We start from the raw sequence: 23714 nt of genomic DNA on the forward strand, positions 1-23714 counted from the left end.
ATAGAAAGATTAGAGATAAATGCAATTGCAATAAAGATTCAACACATTTGTCTTGTTTTTATTTTTATTAAACTGTATGTGGCCCAGTGGAATATCAGCGGATGTGTGCGCGCCTGTGCGGTACAGCTGCCTACAGTGCACGTTTCACATGATCTCACGTGACTTACATTTTCTGAGCACGTGACGCTCAGTTCAGCTGTTGCGGGAAACAATTTCACGGTATTGTTGTTGTAGGCTTCTACCAGACGTCTAATCGAACGGTTTGTGGCTGTCTCATTTTAAACCATAATAAGTGATACTAGTGGAATCTTCATATTGCTAATCTATCTAACGACATCTGTTTCCTCATCTAAATGGCCCTTCCAAACGTATAGTTGTATATACGAGTTTATTTTTAACCACAGGAACAAAACAAGGGTAAGAACTTATTGTATCCGTCGTAGGTTACGTTTAAATCTTACCCACACAGTCTACGTTTAGCCAGGTGGCAGGCCCAGGTGATACTGGAGACCTTGTTTTTGTAAAATAATGTAGTATGTAACCTTTTGTGCAAACTGAAGTTGCGCTCCCCCACATCCACGTTAGGTTTGGTGGTTGGCTACAGAGTTGCGAAACGCGTCCCATTATTTGACTGCGGTGTTGATATAAGAAATATAAGTTCAATAGTATTTGACAGGCAATAGTATTTGACAGGCACCAAAATAACAATCACGCCATGCCAACCATTATATAACTGTTTGTTACACAAGCTATCTATAAACTAAAAGATAAATAATTTATATTAGGCTTATAATTATAATTGGCCTATAATTATAAGACTTCTACTTATAATAGGCTTTATAATTGTAAGAGTTTGCCTACCATCACATATTAGACCAGCTAAAATCAGTTAATCTATGACCCAAAATATACTTCTCCTATTTGTATGTTCTCTGTGTTTCAGTGTAAATATGAAGTCATTGGCATTTGTTGTCCTGCTGTGCCTTGGCTGCTGTCTGATGACTTCCTCATTTGTACTCGAGCCGCCGTAAGTAACGTTACTGGTTATATCTGTCTGGTTAATGTCAGATGCCAACCCTGGCCTCTGCATCAAGCCCTTAACCGTGTCTGTCATTCCAAAGTAAGTAAGTAGCCTTTTTCAAGCCACAATGGCCCCATAGGGCAGCTTGATGTTCAAGTACACAACCTGGACAGGAGGTTACCTCCAATCCATCTCCTTAATGTTGAATGGCAAGTAGTGGGATCACATCCTGTTTTTAGAGCTTTGTTTTGACCAGGGAACCTTCCAATCTCAGGGAGGACATTAACCACAAGACCACTGAGCTGGTGTCATTCCATAGTCGGCCTCTATGCGAATTGAAGGCCATTAAGTGAGTGGGGCACTTTGATTATCCTAATATTACACTTAAATTATTTCAGGCATATGTGGAGTAAGCTGATCCTGACTCACCACTGGCCGAGCACATTTTGCAGTGTAAGTTACTTTATTGTATGGTTTCATGGCATAATAAACTCAACATATCATGTGATGATCTGATCGTATGATTGATACGGTGGCCCTAAATTGCCAGATTTGCCAACTTGTATGACAAAATGAACATTTTTATTTGCAGATGGAACACTGTCATTCCAAATTTGACTACTGGACTTTGCATGGACTGTGGTAAGGAAGGACTTCCAACAAATTCAGTAGGAAAGTGCATTTTTTTGACTGACCAGATAACATAACATAAACTGTTTTGCATTCTATCTTTGTACACATTTGACCAATGTCTGTCTTACAGGCCAGATAAAGGCCAGGAATGCAATTCATCTTTGCACTTCAATGAAACTCTAATCCAGGTATGTTCTGCTGGGGGAAAAAACATTTAAAATACAAACATTTACAAAAGGCAGATTGAGCTTATTCATGACAAAATATAATTTTGATGGTTAAAGTAAATGTGTTTATATATTATGAAATTAAGATAAATATTTGATAATGAATATGTTTTACAGGACCTACTTCCAGAGATGCAGAAGTGGTGGCCGGATCTTAAAATTCCAGAATCCTCTAGATTCTGGTCTGTTCCAGTTTTCTATTTGTATTAATACTTTACTCCAAGTAATTGTTATATTTTCAGGTCACAATATTTTTCTAAACAAATGTTAGTGTTTGATCTTCTATTTACAGGAAATATGAATGGCAAAAACATGGAACATGTGCTGCAAAAGCGGAGTCCCTAAACAGTCAACACAAATACTTTGGCAAAGCCCTGGAGCTGTATCACAAGTTAGACCTTGATGGGTAAATGTACTGAATTAACAATAAAGTTCCCTCATGAAACATATGGGATAATGTATGGTTTCAATACCCTGAACCCTAATTTATGTTTTCTACTACTTATTTATAAATTCTTTGTATGTTTTCAGGGTGATGAAGAAATGTAACATTGTGCCCTCTGAGACTTACTACACGGTAAGTACATGAAAACAATATTACTACATTACCAAGGATAATTTAATTTTGCAAAGAGTAAATAGTTGCATGTTTAAACTTCAAGCATTTCTGCATCGTATCAAACAACACACTATACTGTGTGTTTTGGGAACACGAACAATTTGAAATGTGTGAGTATGTTAAGTCAACAGTGACTAATTTACTGCAAGTCATTTGACTTACTGTTCCTGTTTACTTAGTTACTGGCAGTAAAATGACCCAGATGTGTGCATGCATTCAATACCAGGTTATCGACCGGTATTGGCCTTTTACCACGATAACCGATATTCAATAAATAGGATGGATAAAAGGGAATCTCATGCTCAACTGAAGATTCACAGCCATTCCCATGATGTTTCATTATTGTCACAATGTAAGGAATCAACATTTGAAGCACATTTCTTGGACAATTGGTCTTTAGGATAGCAATTTATGAGAAATTAGTGTGGGAAAATTACACTTTTTAATTTCCCCTCTTTGAAACAGTACAGTTGAAGTCGGAAGTTTACATACACTTAAGTTGGAGTAATTAAAACTCGTTTTTTCAACCACTCCAAATTTCTTGTTAACAAACTATAGTTTTGGCAAGTCTACTTTGTGCATGACACAAGTCATTTTTCCAACAATTGTTTACAGACAGGTTATTTGACTTATAATTCACTGTATCACAATTCCAGTGGGTCAGAAGTTTACATACACTAACTTGACTGTGCCTTTAAACAGCTTGGAAAATTCCAGAAAATGTCATGGCTTTAGAAGCTTCTGATAGCTAATTGACACCATTTGAGTCAATTGGAGGTGTACCTGTGGATGTATTTCATGGCCTACCTTCAAACTCAGTGCCTCTTTGCTTGACATCATGGGAAAATCAAAAGAAATCAACCAAGACCTTTGTAGACCTGTAGACCTCCACAAGGCTGGTTCATCCTTGGGAGCAATTTCCAAATGCCTGAAGGTACAACGTTCAGCTGTACAAACAATAGTACGCAAGTATAAACACCATGGGACCACGCAGCCCTCATACCACTCAGGAAGGAGACACGTTCTGTCTCCTAGAGAGGAACATACTTTGGTACGAAAAGTACAAATCAATCACAGAACAGCAGCAGAGGACCTTGTGAAGATGCTGAAGGAAACGGGTACAAAAGTATCTATATCCACAGTAAAACGAGTCCTATATCGACATAACTGCCATAAAAAAGCCAGACTACGGTTTGCAACTGCACATGGGGACAAAGATCGTACTTTTTGGAGAAATGTCCTCTGGTCTGATGAAAAAAATAGAACTGTTTGGCCATAATGACCATCGTTATGTTTGGAGGAAAAAAGGGTGAGGCTTGCAAGCCGAAGAAGACCATCCCAAATGTGAAGCAAAGGGATGGCAGCATCATGTTGTGGGGGTGCTTTGCTTCAGGAGGGACTGGTGCACTTCACAAAATAGATGGCATCATGTGGGAGGAAATGTATGTGGATATATTGAAGCAACATCTCAAGACGTCAGTGAGGAAGTTAAAGCTTGGTCGCAAATAGGTCTTCCAAATGGACAATGACCCCAAGCATACTTCCAAAGTTGTGGCAAAATGGCTTAAGGACAACAAAGTCAAGGTATTGGAGTGGCCATCACAAAGCCCTGACCTCAATCCCATAGAAAATGTGTGGGCAGAACTGAAAAAGAGTGTGTGAGCAAGGAGGCCTACAAACCTGACTCAGCTACACCAGCTCTGTCAGGAGGAATGGGCCAAAATTCACCCAACTTATTGTGGGTGGCTTGTGGAAGGCTACCCAAAACGTTTGACCCAAGTTAAACAATTTAAAGGCAATGCTACCAAATACTAATTGAGTGTGTGTAAACTTCTGACCCACTGGGAATGTGATGAAAGAAATAAAAGCTGAAATAAATAATTCTCTCCACTATTATTCTGACATTTCACATTCTTAACATGAAGTGGTGATCCTAACTGACCTAAAACAGAGAATTTTTACTAGGGTTAAATGTCAGGAATTGTGAAACTGAGTTTAAATGTATTTGGCTAAGGTGTATGTAAACCTCCGACTTCAACTGTATATCAGCAGATACTTTCAGAAGGCACTGTATTCATACCCCTTTACTTATTCCACATTTTGTTGTGTTACAGCCTGAATCCAAAATGGATTAAATATATTTTTTTCTCACCAACAATACCCCATAATGACAACGTGAAAACATGTTTTTAGAAATTTTGGCAAATGTATTGAAAATTAAATACAGAAATATCTAATTTACATAAGTATTCGCACACCTGAGTCAATACTTTGCAGACGCACCTTTGGCAGCGATTACAGCTGTGAGTCCTTCTGGGTAAGTCTCTAAGACAGGGGTGGGGGCTACAAAAAATCTGAACAACTCACAAGGGGCTGCAGTTGCTCGGGGTTCTGCGTACCCACATGTGCATAGTTGTTACACAGCTAATGTCCTCAATTTTACACATTTTGCCATGGGGTGGAGATAAGATTTTGTGATTTTATATCTAATTTCATGCAATTCTACTCATTTTGCCATGGGCCTGAATGGAAAATTAGCTATTAATAGTGACATAACAAAAGAAAAACTGCTCATGCACAACCAAATTTTGAAATTGCACCTTGTGTATTGAATCTTCTACTATTCTAACTTGAAACAGTAAGTTGAGACCCTAGCTCTTTATTCTTCTTTTTTTTATGATCCGAGGACCGGCCAGTTGCCCATCCCTGCTCTCAGAGCTTTCCACACCTGGATTTTGCAACATTTGCCCATTTTTTAAATTATTTTAAATTCTTCAAGCTCTGTCAAATTAGTTGTTGATCATTGCGAGACAACCATTTTAAGGTATTGCTATAGATTTCCAAGTAGATTTAAGTCAAAACTAACTGGGCCACTCAGGAATATTTTAATGTCTTGGTCAGCAACTTGTCTTTTAAGTCATTGTCCTGCTGAAAGGTGAATTCATCTCCCAGTGTCTGGTGGAAAGCACACTGAACCAGATTTTTCTTTAGGATTTTGCCTGTGCTTCTTTTTTATCCTGAAAAACTCTCCATTCTAAGAATTACAAGCATACCCATAACATGATGCCGCCACCACTATGCTTGAAAATACGGAGTGTGGTACTCTGTAGTGTGTTGTATTGGATTTGCCCCAAACATAACACTTTGCATTCTGGTCAAAACTTTTTTGCCACAGCAGTATTATGTGCCTTGTTGCAAACAGGGTGTATGTTTTGCAATATTTTTATTCTGTGCAGGCTTCCTTCTTTTCACTCGGTCAAATAGATTTGATTTTTTAGATTTATAGAATGCTTTTGTACCAACTGAGGTACTCAAAGGACTTTACATAGTATATGGCGACCATTTTTGCGCCACAGAGCTCACCACCCGTCAGGTGAGGAGTGATTTGCCAATTAGAAATTAGGGGGATGATTAGGTGGCCTTGATGGAATGGGGCTAGGTTGGGAATTTAGCCAAGACACCGGGGTTAACACCCCTACTCTTAAGATAAGTGACATTTCTAATGACCAGAGTGTCAGGACAACCATTTAACATCCCATCCGAGACTGCACCCTACACAGGGCAAGGGTAGTATGCTGCTGGCAATTGTCTCAAGTCAAACTAATCACAGCCTTTTTACCATTTTTAAATTTACTACAAACACTTACATCAAACTTCCAAATTATATTTCTTGACAATAAGAAAACATATCCTTTTAAAATACATATTTACATATGTAGAAACCTGAGGCAGGGACAAGTCACTGGTTTATATTGCCCATCTTGAAATACCAGTAAAATACATTTATCATGTAATATCATTAGAAATAGGCCTAGAACAAGTCTGAGGTTTATACAGTCCATCATAACAGGCTAGACCAACTAATCAATCAGTTCTTCAACACAATGCTAACCTGTGGAGATCAGGACCGGTATCCACAAAGCATCAGAGTAGGAGTGCTGATCTAGGACCATTCCCACTTGGATATGCTTTGTGGATACGGACCCAGAGATCCACAGCTGTAGTTCTGAGGGGTAAAAGTACATACAAAGTCCCCTTGCTATCGACACGTTATACTGACACAATGTTAAAAACGGGAAACATTAACATATGATTAAAAGGTACACATACAGACCATGTATGTATTAAACTAGCCTGCAAATGGATCAAATAAATTCAATAAGAATTTTGAATATAAATTATTCCCTGTTTGGTTTTAGTATGCTGCCATTGCCCTGAAATTGAGAGGTCTCGCGATCCGGTTTAAAAATTAACGGTGTGATCAAGGTGTGCTGGAAAAGAGCTTCCGATAGTGGACAGTCCATGTCCACTAACAATTGCTGGTGAATCCTCTGACATCTTCAAAGACTGCTGTACTATAGTCTGTGTTACAGACAACTTTACCATACATCAATGGTTTTGGTAATAGCCCGAAACAAACAAAGAACAGGGAAAATATGAAAGGAAAGTGTTGAGGCATCATCCGCATGGTTTTTAAGGGGAAAGTCCTAGTTGAAATACCTCACTGGCCTGCCTGTATGGTTAGTATTATGGAGTAACTACAGTGTTGTTGATCCTCCTCATTTTTTTTCTATGACAGCCATTAATCTTTAAGTTTCTAAGCCGGTGTGGTCCATTATTATAATTTTTTAATGAAACGTTGAAGTTGGCCTTACTGCTATTAGTCCATAGAAACGCATTGAATAACAACTTCATACATAGTACAAAAATAAACATCTATACAGGAGTTTGTTCTGAAGTGTCTGTCCTATATCTGAGCGATAAAGATCAGAAACTATTTATTTTTTAATTTTTATACATGTATTTAACCCCTTATTTTAGGTATTAAACTAATCTCCATATATACTGCCATTTATTTTTTAAATTGGTACCTGGCTACCTTCAGACTAGTTTTGTGAGGCTTGTAGGTGTCCTAGAGCAAAACAACTGACATGTATGTGTTAGTGAGAGAATCACCTTTCAATATTATTGTGTAGCCCAAACTGTGCTGGGCTGTACACACCGATGCTGGCAGATCGGCAATACCGATTTCAGACAAGTCCCGTGACACTTGTGGGGGTCGTAGAGCAAAACCTTTCAGTCGCTACATACGTCGTGACAAGACCAATTTTCAGGATGTCTCATGGTCTGACAAACACCACCTTTCACCGCCAATGCAGAACAGGATCCGGTAGATTGAGACGCAGCCCATGCAAAAAAAAAAGCTCTCTAGTTTAAACTGACGGATTAAAAAATATATATAATTCTAATTAGATTTCCACGGGGGTGTGGACATCGACTCTAGGGGGTTTTAAACTCAGTAACTGTTTTAAAGTCACCATTGGCCTCGTGGTGAAATTCCTGAGCGGTTTCCTTCCTCTCCGGCAACTGAGTTAGGAAGGACACCTGTATCTTTGTAGTGACTGGGTGCATTGATACACCATCCAAAGTGTAATTAATATGCTCCAAGGGATATTTATTGTCTGCTTTTTTTTACCCATCTACCAATGGGTGGACTTCTTTGTGAGGCATTGGAAAACCTCACTGGTCTTTGTGGTTGAATCTGTGTTGGAAATTCACTGCTTGACTGAGGGACCTTAAAGATAATTGTATTTGTGGGGTACAGAGATGAGGTAGTCATTCAAAAATCATGCTACACACTATTATTATACAGAGTGAGTCAATGCAACGTATTATTTGACATGTTAAGCAAATTATTACTCCTGAACTTATGGCTAGTCATAGCAAGAGTTGAATACTTATTGACTGAAGACATTTCAGCTTTTTATTTTTTATATGTTTGTAAAAAAAATAAAAATGTAATCCATTTTAAATTCAGGCTATGACACAACAAAATGTGGAAAAAGTCGGACCCCATGTCGGTCAGGTTCTAATAGCATGTGATGAGTACTCGTGGTAAAATTGATTGTCTGTTTTTAGTTTGACCTCATTGAAGGAAACATTCTCAACTTCTACAACGTGAAACCAAAGATTCAGTGTATTCATCCAAAGGTATCATGTTTTTTATATTTTGTCTTTGGGTAAAATACAAACTCAAGCACAACTAGTTAATGGATATGCTAAAGGTTTTCTTTGAAGAGTATAGGATAACAAGAATTGCGTACCATTTTCTATTTAGAATACGTTTCTCTAATCATTCTACATGAAGAATAGTCATTGCACACCACTTAAAGATAAAGTCATGAATCCTAACCCTAAATATAGAATGTATCATTAAGTTATTTATTGTTTACAGGAAGGGAAGGTGCAAATCTTGGGGCAGATCGAGATCTGCTTCAACTCAGACTTTCAACTGGACGACTGTGAGCATTCTGAGACAGACACAGTGAACCTCAATGTTAAGGGTGCAGGGTTTAGTGTGTGTGACCATGCCACACCGGTCTACTACCCTAACCTGAAGGGGAAACTGTCAGTGTAGTGGCTAGTGCAGTATGGTCACGCATCCCTTTATAATCAGTGTCATATCTCACATGGAACATAGATACAGGAAGGTTCCACTTGGTGTGAGTTCGCACATAAATCTATCTGAAACTGAAAAACCCTAACAGTTTTTAATTGTATGTGTCTACTGCTATTTGGAACTGTTTTCCGTCATTCAAACTTAAAATTTTACTGCTTGATTCTTGGAAACAGGGTGGTCATATTGTAACTTAAGGAACAAATCAGCTTTTTTTTTTTGTTTATATAAATATATATATATTTATATATAATACTTTGCAAATCATAATAAAATGTACGTAAATAAGAAGTTCCCCACAGAGCATCTTAGATGTGGCAGAGAAAGAGGGGAATATATGAGACCAGGCATCGTAGGCTAGTGGCTGATGCTACATGTGATCGCCAGTCATGTAGTATGCAGTGCATTATATCCTGTAGGGGGGGTCCATGTCCATGTTTGAGCCTGTCGATGTATAATGTGAGTTTGTGGAATGTAACACTAATGCCACCTGTAATATAGGATGACATTTGCTTTCAAGGGATTTGTGAGTCATTTTAAATTGGCCTTAGTTTGTTTAAAGTATGGTCCTACATTTTGTTAAACATAACATTTAAAGTTTGATGCACAGTTTATGGAAGAGGTCTGATGACTGCATTCAGTAATTTTGTCTTTCAATATGTTTTTCATTTTATTTTTTTGTAAACTGTGTTGAGTAATTATGGTAAGAATGTGCGTGGTGGTGGTTAAAATGCATAAGTTATGGAGATGGCATTACTAAAGTCGAGATTTTCTGCGCACAGTTTAAAAGGCTATCATGATCATGATTTAACCAGATACAGGTATTATATCTAACAATGTCATTTCTGCTGTTTAGTTAGTTTGAGTTCATTGAATTGTGGGATAAGCTTTGGTTTTTAAATGGTGGCCTTATTTTGGTAGGTTCCAATCCTCTGTAATGTTTATGTACAATTAATTAAAGTAATTTTTCTATTGCAGCAGTTTTTATGTACTATTTACCCTGGAATTTGATTTTTAGTGAATCCAGTTAACATGCATAAGTATGCACATTCAACTAAATGCCACAAGAGGTCAGAAAACCTCAACACAACGCCAATGGCCAAAAGAGGCAGTCCCTGTCTAACACTGTGGCATTGTTCAGTCTAACAAATTACACATTTTAAAGAAATGTTATATCCACAAAAAGTATACAATTATATAAAACTCCATGTCCAGGAACGCTGATGATTTTGACTTAAAATCCTGTATTTGTATTGTAACCCTCTTAATTTTAACATGTCAACTGCAGATGTATAGCCAGATGTATATTAGAACAAAGATGATGATTACTCATGAGCAATTTTTAAGATATAAAAAAAAGTAAAGCTATTTACTATAGTGTTCACGAGTGGTAGAATAGCAATGCTGGTGATGTATATGCTAGTTGTATCCTACAGGCATGCCATTGATCTAGCCTCATGACACCTTGTGTGTAAGAGATTTATAGGCTGTTGGAGTACATTGAACATTGTGCTTTTTAGACCTCATGTAAGGCATGTCAGCACACTGAAGAGATTTGTCTGTTGGTGACCGGTGGTAAGTAAAGCTTATTTTTGCAACAAGTATTTTACATTTAATATAAAAGGGTTTTATCAAAAATATGACAAATGTGTATCTGTCCTGGGAATGTTGAAATATTACGTTGCACAATATCTTGTCTACTTATATTTCAGCATAGTTTAATATTCCCCTTGTGAACTGCATTTGAATCCCTGTCCCCAAAATAAGAGTTAAAATGTTGTATTATGGGCCTTGGCGGTCGGTATAATGGATATTATGTGTGGTGCAATCAGTTTTATGTAAGCTGTCATTGTAGGATAAGAGGAAAGAGGTTACAGTGTCAATGAAATCTCATTTGCCAAGAACAGGCAGAACCAAATAGTTGTAGGGAGGCAACGGTTTCCTCAGTGGGTATTACACACACACACAGTGAGATCCATGCACTACTCTTAATGTGGTTATTGAAGCTTATCAGTGAGTGAAGTAGTCAGGTTGATTCTTCTTGACTAAAAAAAACTCTGGCTCGCAGCCATTCCGAGGGCTGAACAATGGCTCGGCTACATCACTGCTTCCTAATTGGTGACAAGGCCCATTAGAAATACATTTCACTCTTCTTCCCTCCCTCTCCTTTTGAAGAGAGTTAAGTGTCTTATGTCCTCAAGTCAACAGAGACAGCATGGGATAGTCACTGCACACAAGAGCACTCGGGGCCTTATACCTCAGCTCCTCTATAGCCAGGGTAGATGCCTCTTTGTGGAGGTTGTAAGTCAGATCCAGCCAACTGGCTTTTAAGCAGTGTGAATTAATAGGACCTGGTCCCAGAGATAATGGTTATGGCTGAGAGCAATTCTGGATGCCCTTGAAAGCAACCGTTTTGTCATTCACTCATATCTGTGGTAGAGGAGAGCAGAGATCCTGTGTTGGTCCTTCTTCCTGTAAGGGTGATGGGGCCGAAAAGGAAGTAACTTCACCATAAGTCATCGCCAGTACTCCCTGACTGGAGTGAGCGGGAATGTAAGGCTGAGTTTGGATTTGGCATATGCAGACATGGAGACGTTGTCTATCGACAGTGCCTTCGCCTCGTTAACCGAAGATGAGGGTCCTTATGAAGAGCTCCTGAATATAGCGCAGGTTAGTATGCTAAAGCAGTATCTGTGTTTTACATGTTCAGTATCTGATATCCTTCATTATAACTTCCTGTAGTACAGCAGTAAGAATAGCCAGTGGATACAGAGGACACATACTGGAAAGGGGGATACCTAGTCAGTTGTACAACTGAATGCATTCAACTGAAATGTGTCTTCTGCATTTAACCCAACCCCTCTGAATCAGAGAGATGCGCTGTAGTGAGAGTATCCAGCTATCTCACGTGTTGATCTCTAAAATGCTTCAATAGAAGGGAGGAGTTTGGAAGACATACAAATAACTATGATATACTGGCTAACTCAGGAATACATGAGTTGTTAGCAATACAACAGAGGCGATGCATGCAGAGTTCCTATATATTCCATTCAGTGCCTGTGTAGTTCTCAAAACCACAAAGCCTAGAAATACATTCATTCTCGGTGCTCAGTCTGTCCTCCAGAATGTAGTTAAAGGCGAGTAATCATTCAGTGATGCACAGGTCAGGGGACAATAAGAGAGATCTGCAGATTTTCAAACAAAGGCATTTTATGGTAGTAAGTTGGTTAAATCTATCATTGCTACTTACCTATGCGGTGATTAGAATTGTGTAGTTATATGTTAGGCCACTGTGTTCTTGGGGACCTTCAATGCTGGAGAAATGTTTTGGTACCCTTCCCCAGATCTGTGCCTCGACACAATCCTGTCTCGGAGCTCTACAGACAATTCCTTCGACCTCATGGCTTGGTTTTTGCTCTGACATGCACTGTCAACTGTGGGACCTTAAATAGACAGTGTGCATTTGCAAATCATGTCCATTCCATTGAATTTGCCACAGGTGGATTCCAATTAAGTTGTAGAAACATCTCAAGGATGATCAATTGAAACCGGATGCTAAGCTCAATTTCGAGTCTCATAGCAAAGGGTCTGAATACTTAAGTTAATAAGGGATTTCTGTTTATTTTTAATACATTTGCAAAAATGTCTGAACCTGTTTTCGCTTTGTCATTATGGGGTATTGTGTGTAGATTGATGGGGAAAAACTATTTCATTCATTTGAGACTTTAACGTAACAATGTGGAAAAAATACAAAGGGTCTGAATACTTTCTGAATGCACTGTATGCATCAGTCATCTAAGGAATCACAACTTTTCAAGGAAATGAATAAATCCACAATAAGATCATGTCAACTGCAGATGTCTACCTCTATCAAGGAACAGTCATGATCAGGTATTTTAATACTACTTAGTTAAGTGTAAAAACCTCTGCAGGGATATTTAAAATCCTTTACCTGCAGTCGCATAACCAAAGCGCCCTCTAGTGGCCTCATGGATGGAATATTAATATTTTAAATAATTTCATAATTAATAAAACAAATTTAAACCTCCGAAAAGCCTGTGTTTCTACGTCAGACCATTTTGTAATAGATGCTGTTTTGAACATGTGCATCTGCACAGGTGAGTTGACAGCAGACAAGGAGACCTATCTTTTCACAGCAGACCTATTAACACCACCAGGGTTATCACTCTGCCCTGTGACTCTCCAGAGAGCAGAGAGAACAGGAGACAGACATGAAGACCATACAGATGTGTGGCTGACAGTCTGGGTCCTAATGGATTGCTCTCTATATGAATCACAACACACCTGGCTTTGGGCAAGATAACTCTAATCAGCCACAGGTCAGACCTGGCTGCAAGTCAGATACTTCTCTACTTCAGTATCTCTGCCTTCAAGCCCTCTATAGCTTGTATGTTCCTGCCTAACTATAGTTCTTCAAGCCATTTAGACACAACAAAGCAAAGCAGTCCCTCCCTAAGCAAGGGTTTGGACTGCACTGACAACCATGCCATTTCTCATTAATGTACATTATGATATTTGAGGGGTATTGTGGAATGGACAGTTTTTCAGGAGGATGTTTTGCTGGCGTGAAATTACTTTTTCACATGATTGAGCATGAACAATGGCCCAAATTATGTGCTCAGTGAATCTATTCCCGTACCTTCCTAAAAAATATCAATGTTTTCCATACTGTGTCTCGACACATTTATTTTAATTAATGTCTATCTCTATCAAGGAACAGTATTATGATCAGGTATTTTAATACTACTTAGGTAAGTGTAAAAACCTCTGTAGGGATATCCTGCAGTAGAATAACCAAAGCTTCCTCCATGGATGGAATATTCATATTTTTCATAATTAATCAAACAAATATAAACCTCAATCCTATGTCAAACAGTTTTGTAATATTTCAGTCGTCTGTGATAAAGTGTAATATTGGGACGCAAACTCAACTGAATGCATTTCAACTCTATATCTGACATGGTACAGGTGTCTTCGTTTTTTTAAACCCAGAACCATGTGTGTGTGAGGTGTATACTATTATTTCAAAGTAGTTAAGAGCTTGTAAGTCAGCATTTCACTGTAAGGTCTACTACACCTGTTGTATTCGGTTCACATGACAAATACAATTTGATTTGTTTGACTACCAAGAAACACTCTGTGTGACCCTGATTTAGCCCACTGCTAAAGGTTAAGGAGTGCAGTAATATGGATACACTACTACAAGCCTTGCATTTCATAGAAGTTCATTTATTGTATGACTTGAACATAAATGTACGGTTCTGATATACTGTATGAAATATCTGCTTTAGACATATCATAAGCTTATACCTGCAGGCTAAGGTTCAGATCTACTACTGTATTCAGACAGTTATTAATTTTCAGCTCCATGGGGACCAGTGCTGTGTGAGAGGTTTACATAATCTGCTTGAAAGATCTCTCGAAATTAGCTCATTTCATTGTGCTAATTGGCTTTTTTATTGGTCTGTAATAATATAGATATGTTCCTTTCAGTGGTGGTTGGTGCCATTTAAGAGGATGGAGGACGATAATTGTTTTTATGAGCATGGCCTTATTTCTATTACAGCAGATTGGATGACTGTCGTTCATATTCCATTCACTCAGTTCAATGTAATATCAATAGGTTTAGGCTACTACATAATACTCAGATTTTCCCTATTCCCATCATGAGGTTACTACAACCTTATCTATAAATGAAAGTTTAGGTACACACAGGTTGATAGGAAGATTTGAGGTGACAGTGACACATGGACAGACAGTGACACATTCAATACTGCCTTGCCCACTCTTGCCTGCATCTAGCTGATAGAGGGTGTAATCATTAGTCCAAAAGTTGCAAACGAGAGTTTCTATTGGACAAATTCAGGTGTGTTTATCCCCGTTCCATTCCGTTTGCTTCAGTTTTAAGAAATGTTTTTCAACAGAATCAGCTGAATGAATGCACCCCTGATCACAAGCAAACAGTTCACTTTCATAGCCACATACTAAACAGCTTGTGTGTTCCTTCTCGCATCTACACGCTCTCCTCCTCACCCTTTCCCTTCGTTTGTGAACTTCAATGTTCACCAGTCAACATAGCTAATAGAACTAACGCATTAGTAAACCCGCTACAATCATGCAGTACAGTGTAGTAAGCAGTTTAGCATTTACACCGACAGGCCCCGGTGGCAATACATTTGTGAAACCAAAAGCTTACCTTGACTTGGAAGAGTTCCAGTGTTGGATAGTCATATCCAACTAGCTAACATAGCATCCCTCTGTTTGAGCCAAGTAGTTGAGTCGAAAAAACTAGCTACCTGCATTTGCTAGCTAAGTAAGTGAAAGTGGAAAAAAAAACGAAATATAGCTCTCTCTCTCCCTCTCTCTTGTTCCTCCTTCACTTTAGAATAAATGAATTTGTTCAAAACTTTTCAGCTATTATCTTTTTCTCTCTTTAAGTCAACTACTCACCACATTTTATGCAGTGCTAGCTAGCAGTAGCTTATGCTTTCAGTACTAGATTCCTTTTCTGATCCTTTGATTGGGTGGTCAACATGTCAGTTCATGCTGCAAGAAATCAAATCAAATCAAATTTTATTTGTCACATACACATGGTTAGCAGATGTTAATGCGAGCGTAGCGAAATGCTTGTGCTTCTAGTTCCGACAATGCAGTAATAACCAACAAGTAATCTAACTAACAATTCCAAAACTACTGTCTTATACACAGTGTAAGGGGATAAAGAATATGTACATAAGGATATATGAATGAGTGATGGTACAGAGCAGCATAGGCAAGATACAGTAGCTGATATCGAGTACAGTATATACATATGAGATGAGTATGTAAACGAAGTGGCATAGTTAAATCAAATCAAATGTATTTATATAGCCCTTCGTACATCAGCTGATATCTCAAAGTGCTGTACAGAAACCCAGCCTAAAACCCCAAACAGCAAGCAATGCAGGTGTAGAAGCACGGTGGCTAGGAAAAACTCCCTAGAAAGGCCAAAACCTAGGAAGAAACCTAGAGAGGAACCAGGCTATGTGGGGTGGCCAGTCCTCTTCTGGCTGTGCCGGGTGGAGATTATAACAGAACATGACCAAGATGTTCAAATGTTCATAAATGACCAGCATGGTCGTATAATAATAAGGCAGAACAGTTGAAACTGGAGCAGCAGCACGACCAGGTGGACTGGGGACAGCAAGGAGTCATCATGTCAGGTAGTCCTGGGGCATGGTCCTAGGGCTCAGGTCCTCCGAGAGAGAGAGAAAGAGAGAATTAGAGAACGCACACTTAGATTCACACAGGACACCGAATAGGACAGGAGAGGTACTCCAGATATAACAAACTGACCCTAGCCCCCCGACACATTAACTACTGCAGCATAAATACTGGAGGCTGAGACAGGAGGGGTCAGGAGACACTGTGGCCCCATCCGAGGACACCCCCAGACAGGGCCAAACAGGAAGGATATAACCCCACCCACTTTGCCAAAGCACAGCCCCCACACCACTAGAGGGATACCTTCAACCACCAACTTACCATCCTGAGACAAGGCTGAGTATAGCCCACAAAGAACTCAGCCATGGCACAACCCAAGGGGGGGCGCCATCCCAGACAGGATGACCACAACAGTGAATCAACCCACTCAGGTGACGCACCCCTTCCAGGGACGGCAAGAGAGCCCCAGTAAGCCAGTGACTCAGCCCCTGCAATAGGGTTAGAGGCAGAGAATCCCAGTGGGAAGAGGGGAACCGGCCAGGCAGAGACAGCAAGGGCGGTTCGTTGCTCCAGAGCCTTTCCGTTCACCTTCCCACTCCTGGGCCAGACTACACTCAATCATATGACCCACTGAAGAGATAAGTCTTCAGTAAGGACTTAAAGGTTGAGACCGAGTTTGCGTCTCTGACATGGGTAGGCAGACCGTTCCATAAAAATGGAGCTCTATAGGAGAAAGCCCTGCCTCCAGCTGTTTGCTTAGAAATTCTAGGGACAATTAGGAGGCCTGCGTCTTGTGACCGTAGCGTACGTGTAGGTATGTACGGGACCAAATCAGAGAGATAGGTAGGAGCAAGCCCATGTAATGCTTTGTAGGTTAGCAGTAAAACCTTGAAATCAGCCCTTGCTTTGACAGGAAGCCAGTGTAGAGAGGCTAGCACTGGAGTAATATGATCAAATTTTTTGGTTCTAGTCAGAATTCGAGCAGCCGTATTTAGTACTAACTGAAGTTTATTTAGTGCTTTATCCGGGTAGCCGGAAAGTAGAGCATTGCAGTAGTCTAACCTAGAAGTGACAAAAGCATGGATTAATTTTTCTGCATCATTTTTTGGACAGAAAGTTTCTGATTTTTGCAATGTTACATAGATGGAAAAAAGCTGTCCTTGAAATGGTCTTGATATGTTCTTCAAAAGAGAGATCAGGGTCCAGAGTAACGCCGAGGTCCTTCACAGTTTTATTTGAGACGACTGTACAACCATTAAGATTCATTGTCAGATTCAACAGAAGATCTCTTTGTTTCTTGGGACCTAGAACAAGCATCTCTGTTTTGTCCGAGTTTAAAAGTAGAAAGTTTGCAGCCATCCACTTCCTTATGTCTGAAACACATGCTTCTAGCAAGGGCAATTTTGGGGCTTCACCATGTTTCATTGAAATGTACAGCTGTGTGTCATCCGCATAGCCGTGAAAGTTAACATTATGTTTTCGAATAACATCCCCAAGAGGTAAAATATATAGTGAAAAAAATAGTGGTCCCAAAACGGAACCTTGAGGAACACCGAAATTTTCAGTTGATTTGTCAGAGGACAAACCATTCACAGAGACAAACTGATATCTTTCCGACAGATAAGATCTAAACCAGGCCAGAACTTGTCCGTGTAGACCAATTTGGGTTTCCAATCTCTCCAAAAGAATGTGGTGATCGATGGTATCAAAAGCAGCACTAAGGTCTAGGAGCACGAGGACAGATGCAGAGCCTCGGTCTGATGCCATTAAAATGTCATTTACCACCTTCACAAGTGCCGTCTCAGTGCTATGATGGGGTCTAAAACCAGACTGAAGCATTTCGTATACATTGTTTTAAAGTGGCTAGTGATACATGTATTACATAAGGATGCAGTCGATGCTATAGAGTACAGTATATACGTATGCATATGAGATGAATAATGTAGGGTAAGTAACATTATATAAGGTAGCATTGTTTATATATTTACATCATTTCCCATCAATTCCCATTATTAAAGTGGCTGGAGTTGAGTCAGTGTCATTGTCAGTGTGTTGGCAGCAGCCACTCAATGTTAGTGGTGGCTGTTTAACAGTCTGATGGCCTTGAGATAGAAGCTGTTTTTCAGTCTCTCGGTCCCAGCTTTGATGCACCTGTACTGACCTCGCCTTCTGGATGATAGCGGGGTGAACAGGCAGTGGCTCGGGTGGTTGATGTCCTTGATGATCTTTATGGCCTTCCTGTAACATCGGGTGGTGTAGGTGTCCTGGAGGGCAGGTAGTTTGCCCCCGGTGATGCGTTGTGCAGACCTCACTACCCTCTGGAGAGCCTTACGGTTGTGGGCGGAGCAGTTGCCGTACCAGGCGGTGATACAGCCCGCCAGGATGCTCTCGATTGTGCATCTGTAGAAGTCTGAGTGCTTTTGGTGACAAGCCGAATTTCTTCAGCCTCCTGAGGTTGAAGAGGCGCTGCTGCACCTTCTTCCCGATGCTGTCTGTGTGAGTGGACCAATTCAGTTTGTCTGTGATGTGTATGCCGAGGAACTTAAAACTTGCTACCCTCTCCACTACTGTTCCATCGATGTGGATAGGGGGGTGTTCCCTCTGCTGTTTCCTGAAGTCCACAATCATCTCCTTAGTTTTGTTGACGTTGAGTGTGAGGTTATTTTCCTGACACCACACTCCGAGGGCCCTCACCTCCTCCCTGTAGGTCATCTCGTCGTTGTTGGTAATCAAGCCTACCACTGTTGTGTCGTCCGCAAACTTGATGATTGAGTTGGAGGCGTGCGTGGCCACGCAGTCGTGGGTGAACAGGGAGTACAGGAGAGGGCTCAGAACGCACCCTTGTGGGGCCCCAGTGTTGAGGATCAGCGGGGAGGAGATGTTGTTGCCTACCCTCACCACCTGGGGCGGCCCGTCAGGAAGTCCAGTACCCAGTTGCACAGTGCGGGGTCGAGACCCAGAGTCTCGAGCTTGATGACGAGCTTGGAGGGTACTATGGTGTTGAATGCCGAGCTGTAGTCGATGAACAGCATTCTCACATAGGTATTCCTCTTGTCCAGATGGGTTAGGGCAGTGTGCAGTGTGGTTGAGATTGCATTGTCTGTGGACCTATTTGGGCGGTAAGCAAATTGGAGTGGGTCTAGGGTGTCAGGTAGGGTGGAGGTGATATGGTCCTTGACTAGTCTCTCAAAGCACTTCATGATGACGGATGTGAGTGCTACGGGCGGTAGTCGTTTAGCTCAGTTACCTTAGCTTTCTTGGGAACAGGAACAATGGTGGCCCTCTTGAAGCATGTGGGAACAGCAGACTGGTATAGGGATTGATTGAATATGTCCGTAAACACACCGGCCAGCTGGTCTGCGCATGCTCTGAGGGCGCGGCTGGGGATGCCGTCTGGGCCTGCAGCCTTGCGAGGGTTAACACGTTTAAATGTCTTACTCACCTCAGCTGCAGTGAAGGAGAGACCGCATGTTTTCATTGCAGGCCGTGTCAGTGACACTTTGATAGGTTGGAGGATACCCACCGGAAGTTGTCATAATTACTGTGTAAGTCTATGAAAGGGGGTGAGAACCATGAACCTCCTAGGTTTTGTATTGAAGTTAATGTACTCAGAGGAGGACAGAAGCTAGCTGTCCTCCAACAACACAATAGTGGTACCCTACAGAGTGCTGTTGAGGCTACAGTGGAGCTTCATTGCAAAACAATGTAATTTAGCAAATTACACTGAACAAAATATAAATGCAACATGTAAAGTGTTGGTACCATGTTTCATGAGCTGAAATAAAAGATCCCAGAAATGTTCCATATGCTAATGTGGATCCGAATAAACCGAAAGGTTGCTAGTTCGAATTCCTGAGCCGACTAGGTGAAAAATATGTATATGCCCTTGAGCAAGGCACTCAACCATAATTGTGCCAGGGTTGCTTGCTGTTGATAATGACAGGCCCTGGCCATGACCCCACTCTGAAGGAGTCTCAAGGAAAAGTGTGCAAAAACAAAATCTGTATTAAAACACACTTGTACATGTGAAATAGGAAAAATATAAGCACACACCAAATAATTTGTATTATTATTATGGACTGTACTTGCCTTTTGTGATGTGCTCAATATGTCAATGTAAGTAGTTAGTTCTGCACAACACCAGTAGGTTCTATGAGGAAATATTTGCATGATTACTCCCACCTTCCATCTGTGTTCTCAGAGTGGGATCATGTCCAGTACAATTATGTTCAGTCCATATGACTGTTATACAAACTGAAGTGATGACTGAATTTTTTTTCACATCCTGTGGATCTAAAATAAAGAAATTGCATGTAGACATGTCTTATACATCTTGAACAGGACATTATTATCTAAGGGCATTATTGCAACTAGGAAAATGTACTTTAATGGGGGAACAGCTCTGTATCATGAATCCCAGTCAGATATAAGAAACCTGATGGTTCAATCCCTTCCAGGTAAATTACTGTATGGAAAGCGGGTATGTCAAGAAAGACACGGTAAAGCTTTTTGAATGAAATCATCTCTGAAGTTTGTTTTGAGAAACAGATCGCAACACTTTTGCTCTACGGTTGCTCCAAAGGGGAACATTTTTAGGTGCTTATATCCACTAAAACATGCACTTTGAAGTCTTGACATTATCATTGCAAAGTAGGGTGTTGACTTTTTAAAGTGGGTTTACATGTCAAATCCTGACATTTTTTTGAAGTCACACCAATAAGGAATATATTCACAGCAGTGACTCTTCAAAGATATGAAAGAATGGTTTTGAGACCTTTATTATCTTTGTCAGACAGTACTCCATGAAATTCCAATCTAAAGTGTGTCTTTGGCTTTTTCTTGTATGATATTTTGTGCCATTACCACATTTGTGGATGACTCGTTATCTCGTTGTTTGTAGTATTTCACAGATATTAACATATGGACAGATTCTCACAGAATCACTCAGATGTTTCTGTTTTTTATTTTCAAATATAAAACCCACCAGGGTGTAAATTTATTTGTCACTCTTCGTAGACAACACGTGTAGACTAACCGTAAAAAGCATTTCACGGGTCCTTTTCCAACAATGCAGAGTTAAAGATAATAAATACAATTGAAAAAAAATAGAAATAGTGACAGTGAATAACAAACAAAAATAAGTAGTAAAATAAGATGGCCATATATAGGGAGTAGAAAATAACATGCTATATACAGGGAGTACCAGTACCGAGTTGATATGCAGGGGTATGAGGTAATTGAGGTAGCTATGTACTGAACATGTAGGTAAGGGTAAAATAAGTATCGGCAGTGTGTGTTTGGGTGTCAGTGTAAGTATTTGTGACTGTGTGGGTAGAGTCCAGTATGTGTGTGTGTGTCCATAGCCAGTGCAAGAGAGTTAGTTAAAGGGTCAATGCAGGTAGTCCGGGAAGCCAGTTGATTAGCTATTTAGCAGTCTTGTTTAGGAATTCAAAACCCACCAGGGTGTAATAAATTGCAGTCTGTCTCACATGCCTTGTGTTGTCCAAAGGAATGAGGTATTATGGAAATGTTCACATTTACTGAAGATTCACCACATGTATGCAGGCCTTTTAACGACTATAAAAGTACTGCTCTGCTTTAAACAAACAACTGTAGAGGCTTTTGGAAAATAGTGACACATTTGTCCCAATTATTTTTTTCACAAGATTTGGTGATAATATCATTATCCTTAACTTACAGATGTATGAAAAGTTGTTTATGCCCCCTGACAACGTCTGGTCTGGTGTCCTGTCCTCCCCATAGCCTCTGGATCAGGCTTAGATCAGACGATGACCTGGTGAGTCTGGGACTGGGTCATTGCTAATTATAAGCTTGTTATTCTTAGAAGCATTGTCCCCTTTGTGAGAACAGAAGCAAGCGTCCCTATAGGGCTGGTAACAACTGTTACCACTGTTTGATTGTACTGGTACAAGTGCAATCTATTCCCAACAGTTCCTGACATAAGCTATGTCTGGATGTCCATATACTGTAAGCATGCTCTGATGAATGTGGAACATTTGAGTGTGAAAAAAAATCTGATCCACTGCAATGGGTATTTCTCACCTCACTACCTCTAAGCTGCACATGCAGAAGGAGAAAAATATGTTCTATCTGAAGGTTTCAGTGTGGCTCTGCAACATCAGATTTGTAAATTTGTACAAAGCATTGGCTTAGGTACCACTTTAACCAGTTACAAAGATACTTTCACTGTATTGTAGGCCTAATACATCATTGCATAAACTAGCTAAGTGTGTGCATCATTTCATTAACAATCTCTACACAGTAAACCTATTCAAAGTTGTTTATGTATTTGTAGCTGTGCTGTGACGACCCTCTACAGTATAGACAGAGGTCATGGGGTTAGATGGTAGGCCTAATGGAGTTCTCCTCATAATGGCTCCCATATTGATAAACTAATGTACATTATATAATGAGCTACTCCTAAAAGGTTGTTAGGATTCTCAATGCACACTAGCAAGATTGATTGTACATTTCAATTGAGTACATGGGTTATACATTTCAAATTAGTGATTTACCGGCATTCTAATTTTGTAAAGGTTGTTTGCATTTGATCTTAATCATCTTCCTGGGGACAGTTCAAAATAAAAAGGTTTTTATTTTGTAACCTTTATTTAACCAGGAAGGGCTCATTGAGATTAAAATCTCTTTTTCAAGAGCGCCCTGGCCAAGATAGGCAGCACCAAGTCATTCCAAAAAATTTAGACAGACAACATGAAAAACTACAAGTAATCTAGTAAAAACCATTGAAATCACAAGAGTATAAAACAGCAAATTAAAAACATTGACAGGTCAGGGAATCAGCCTCAAAATCCTTCATCAGTGATTTAAAAACACCAATCGGGACAAGTTCTTCCAGTTTAAAAGTATTTTGTAAGGTGTTCGAAGACGATGGCGCAGAGTACATAAAAGCCCTTTTACCAAATCCAGTTCGGACATTTGGAACAGTTATCAGGATAAAGTCCAGCAAACGAAGAGAGTAGCCACCACACTTCTGAACAATAAAAATGCACAAATAAAAAGGTGGTAAACCCAAAATGGCTTTGTAAATAACAGTATACCAGTGACTGAGCCTACGAGTGACTAGAGAAGGCCAGCCAACCCTGGTATACAAAGTACAGTGGTGCGTAAGGGTTTTGCAGTTTAAAATAAATCTCAAAGTGCCATGGTAAAGAGTGTAAATTGATCTCAATCACTGAGCAGAAGCATTCATATATGAAATATCCCCATAGTCTAGTAAAGGCATAAATGTAGCTGATACTAGCCTCCTTCTGGCTTCAAAAGAAAAACAGGCCTTATTCCTAAAATAAAATCCCAATTTCAGCTTCAATTCTTTTTGTAAATTGTTGAATATGCAATTTAAAAGAGAGACCGTCATCAATTAAAATTCCAAGATATTTATATGAGGTTACAACCTCAATCTCCTTACCCTGACAGGTAGTAATAGGTGAAAGGTTCAGAGGTCTATTTCTTGCATTAGAAAACACCATTAGTTTACTGGGGTGGGGGAGTGGT

The 23714-nt window shown here is 39.9% G+C and overlaps 2 protein-coding genes across 4 annotated transcripts in view; one reads left to right on the forward strand and one right to left on the reverse strand.

The window, feature by feature from the left end:
* Positions 1 to 15303, reverse strand: part of myom2b (myomesin 2b) — a 42472-nt gene extending 27169 nt beyond the window's left edge. Inside the window, exon 1 of the mRNA XM_042325708.1 lies at positions 15175 to 15303. The gene's annotated coding sequence lies outside the window, so the exon portion shown is untranslated. The remainder of the gene's footprint in view (positions 1 to 15174) is intronic.
* LOC112257087 (ribonuclease T2) lies at positions 132 to 9934 on the forward strand. 3 transcript variants are annotated; one of them, XM_024430671.2, is made up of 11 exons: positions 204 to 260; positions 375 to 417; positions 944 to 1027; positions 1420 to 1474; positions 1614 to 1663; positions 1785 to 1842; positions 1999 to 2063; positions 2174 to 2287; positions 2413 to 2458; positions 8420 to 8491; positions 8736 to 9934. In XM_024430671.2, the coding sequence occupies exons 3-11, from the start codon at positions 951 to 953 to the stop codon at positions 8916 to 8918; spliced, it is 720 nt and encodes a 239-aa protein (XP_024286439.1). In that variant the 5' UTR covers positions 204 to 260; positions 375 to 417; positions 944 to 950; the 3' UTR covers positions 8919 to 9934. The 3 variants fall into 3 exon arrangements, with proteins under 3 accessions (XP_024286431.1, XP_024286439.1, XP_024286434.1); XM_024430663.2 differs by lacking the exon at positions 375 to 417 and having other exon boundaries at positions 132 to 260; XM_024430666.2 differs by lacking the exon at positions 204 to 260 and having other exon boundaries at positions 267 to 417.
* Positions 15304 to 23714: the final 8411 nt, after the last annotated feature.

This window comes from Oncorhynchus tshawytscha, linkage group LG01 (genome assembly GCF_018296145.1).
Source record: "Oncorhynchus tshawytscha isolate Ot180627B linkage group LG01, Otsh_v2.0, whole genome shotgun sequence".
NCBI classification, from domain to species: domain Eukaryota; kingdom Metazoa; phylum Chordata; class Actinopteri; order Salmoniformes; family Salmonidae; genus Oncorhynchus; species Oncorhynchus tshawytscha.

What these genes read in the sequence shown, in the direction of transcription:
- LOC112257087 (XM_024430663.2), top strand. Translation starts at nt 951, where the DNA reads ATGAAGTCATTGGCATTTGTTGTCCTGCTGTGCCTTGGCTGCTGTCTG. An exon ending in TCATTTGTACTCGAGCCGCC is followed by an intron (nt 1,028 to 1,419) that starts GTAAGTAACGTT and finishes AAATTATTTCAG; the next exon opens with GCATATGTGGAGTAAGCTGA. An exon ending in TTCAGTGTATTCATCCAAAG is followed by an intron (nt 8,492 to 8,735) that starts GTATCATGTTTT and finishes TATTGTTTACAG; the next exon opens with GAAGGGAAGGTGCAAATCTT.